Source organism: Monoraphidium neglectum (genome assembly GCF_000611645.1).
Source record: "Monoraphidium neglectum strain SAG 48.87 unplaced genomic scaffold scaffold04038, whole genome shotgun sequence".
Lineage (NCBI taxonomy): Eukaryota > Viridiplantae > Chlorophyta > Chlorophyceae > Sphaeropleales > Selenastraceae > Monoraphidium > Monoraphidium neglectum.
This window is the reverse complement of record NW_014009591.1, coordinates 2,549-5,659: the sequence shown is the minus strand read 5'-3', so window position 1 is coordinate 5,659 and position 3,111 is coordinate 2,549. Positions and strand designations below refer to the sequence as shown.

Genomic DNA, 3,111 nt, shown 5'->3' with positions numbered 1-3,111 from the left:
GCAGCAGCAGCAGCAGCAGCAGCAGCAGGTCCACACGCTGAAGCAACGTGATGCTTGTGCACGGTGCGCAGCGCTGCTGCTCTCCCTTGCTGTGCGGCATCGCGACGCACTGTCCCCCGGCCAGTGGCACGCCGTGGTATGGGGCGCTGCACGGCTGGCCACTCCACTCAGGGCCGACTGGCTACGTCTGATGCTGCGGTCGGCACCCACGGACGGCGGTAGCAGCAGCAGGAGCAGTAGCAGCTGCACCCGCGGCGGCAGCAGCGCTGGCGGCGGCGGAGGCGGCAGCTCCCTGGAAGTCAATCCTAAGCTCTTGACTGATCTGATTAGCGCCTGCAGCAGCTGGCAGGAGTTGCAGGCGGTCGTGTCGGCGTGCGCAGATCAGCTTGATGCAATACACGTCGCGGCGGCCTGGTCGCGGCTGGCTCGGCTGCTCGCGCCTGCAGCTTTAACAGAGGGGGAGGACGGCATGGTGGGCTTCGAGGCAGAGGACGGCTGGCGGAANGGATTCCGCGGCAATTCAAGATGAGCGGCTGGGGCGGCACCAGCAGGAGCAGGAGCCCTTGCAGCTGCAGGTGCCGCAGCTCCCGCAGGGTGCTGTCCGGTACGCGCAAGTTGCTGGTAACAATGGGGACGCCAATGGCCAAGGCACTGGCGGCGAAAAAGACGGCAGCGGCAGCAGCGGCGTTGCAACACGCGCCACCCTGGAATCAACCCTGCTGCAGCTCGCCGCCGCCAGCATGGCCGCGCCTGCCGCGGCAGCGGGCGCCGCGTGCGCCGCACGCCGCGCCACCTCCCGGGAAGCTGCGCTAATCGCCTGGGCCGCGGCGCGGCTGGGGGCGCGGCCGGACGCCGGCACAGTTGCGGCGTTGCGGCGCGTGTCGCTCGGCGGCCTGGGGGATCTCAGCGCGTCGGGCGTAATCGGCCTGATCTGGGGTGTTGCAACCCTGGAGAGCGCCGGCCGCGGCAGCACAAGCTGTGTCACCAGCAGCGGCGGCGGCAGCGGCGGCGGCAGCGGCGGCGGCGGCGGCAGCAGCTGCAGCACCGCAGACGCCGAGTNGGTACGCCGCCGCGCTCGCAGCACTGGGCCGCCTACCCCAGGGCCTGAAACCCCACGAGCCACCGCTGCTGATGTCGTCGCTGGCGGCGGCGCGAATTGCGCCTGACCCCGATTGGATGGGCCGCCTGCTGGCGGCCGCGATCGCCTCGCGGCCGGGCGCGGGCCATGCCGCGTCGCTGCTTTGGCACCTGGGGCGTGTGTCCGCCGGGGCGGCGGCCGGCGGCCCCTGGTTGGCGGTGGACATTGACGCGACTGACGGCGGCTGCGAAGCACCTGTAGCGGAAACGGAGGCCGGCGTGGCGGCGGCTGTACCCCTGAGGCCGGTGGCGAAGCTTGGGCCTGGCGGCATTTCCGCGGGCGCCATGCGTCCGGGCGGCCTTCAGCAGCGGCCGCTGTGGACGGGGCCGCCGGCGCATTCCGGCGCAGCGACGTCGGGCCGCTTGGCAGCCGGCATGCGGCCAACAACAAGCAGTGGAGCCGCCGCCGGCTGCGGCGCCGTCAATAAACGCGACAGCGTCCTTGCGTCGGCCGTCGCCCCGCAGGCGCCCGTCGTCGCTGCCACGCCGCNAGTCGACGGCCGGCCCTTACGCCGCCTTGCTCGCGCGTGGCGAGCTGCTGACTTTGCTGCTGAAGCCGCTGCTGCAGCCGCGCGCAGGCGGCGCCAACTGCCAGCACGCTGCCCTGGCCCTTCGCGGCCTGGCCTCCCTCCAGGCACCCCTCCCCGACGTTTCAGCGGCGCCCGCCCTGCTGCAGCTGCTGGCGTCGCCGCCGCCGCGCCGCAGGGGCGCGGCGCCGGCGCAGGCGGAGCACGCGCGGTACGTCGCGTGGGGACTGCACGCGCTGGCTCGCGTCCCGTCCGCTCATGCGGCGCTGGCGTTGCTGCCAGAGGAGCGGCGCCGAACGCTCACCGAGCCGCTCTTGGAGGTGTTGCTGCAGGCGGCGCGTCGGGAAGACGCGACCGGCGACGAGCCCAGCGGTGCCACGCTCGAGGCGCTCAGCCTGGGCGCGCTGGGCCTCTCGCGCTGCGGGCTGCCCGTGCCGCGCGCGTGGGCGGCGAGGCTGTCAGAGGCATCCGGGCGGCACCTGCAGGCGCTGGCCGTGCGGCCCGAGAAGCTGGGCAGCTGCCTGGTCGGCCTGGCGGCACTGCGCGCGAATGCGGGTCACGAGTGGTGGGGCGCCCTCTCCGCCGCGCTCCTGTCTGTAGCAGAGCAAGGAAGCCTCGCACAGTCCGCAGCCGCGCTGCTTGCCGCGGCGCGCGCTGTGCCGCGCGGCGCGGGGCTGCCGCTGGGCGTTCGCGCAACGGCGGTGGTAGCTGCATCTGCAATGGCACCAGTGGCTGGTCAGCTGTGCGGGACGCTGGGGCTGAGCTTGCAGCGGGAGGTGGAGCTGACCCAGCAGCAGCAGCAGCAGCAGCAGCAGCAGCAGCAGCAGCAGCAGCAGCAGCAGCAGCAGCAGCAACGGCAGCAGCTGCAGCCGCCGCAGCGGTGGCGTCAGCCGCAGGGCCGCCGCCNGTCGGATGCGGTTGGCTGCACCGTTGCCGCCCCGGGCCGCCAAGAACGTGGCCGCAATCGTGTTTGCATCGGGCCGCCTGAAGCTGCTGCCCGCAGACCCGGTAGCACAGCAGGCCTGGCTGGGCGCGCTCGCCAGCGCTGGAGCCGCGGCGCTGCCAGTGCTGCAACCGCAGGGCTATGTGATGCTGCTCCAGGGCTTTTGCGCGCTTGGCCGCCGGCCGCCTGCCGAGTGGTTTGGCCATCTGTATGCTGCAAGCGGTGAGAAGCTGCCGTATTTCCGCGGCAGCGAGCTGGCAATGGCTCTAGCAGCGCTGGCGGCGCTGAGGGCACTGCCGCCGCGCGCGTGGCTTGAGAGCGCCGTGGCCAAGCTGGGGGCGAGGCTCACCCAGCTTCAGCCTCAGGAGCTGGCACTGACGGCGTGGGCGGTTGCGCACATGCGGCGGCTGAGGCGGCGAGGCTGTTGGGGCCGGCAGCGGCGGCCTCTGCTGTCACGCGCGATGGCCGGAGCTCAGCAGGGGCAGCAGCACCAGCAGCAGCAGC

The 3,111-nt window shown here is 72.8% G+C and overlaps 1 protein-coding gene across 1 annotated transcript; it reads left to right on the top strand.

The window, feature by feature from the left end:
* Positions 1-10: 10 nt before the first annotated feature.
* On the top strand, positions 11-472 carry MNEG_13767 (hypothetical protein; the record flags this gene model as incomplete). Its single annotated transcript, XM_014037761.1, has 1 exon — positions 11-472. A coding segment is annotated over one exon (462 nt), but the record flags the coding sequence as incomplete, so codon positions are not given.
* Positions 473-3,111: the final 2,639 nt, after the last annotated feature.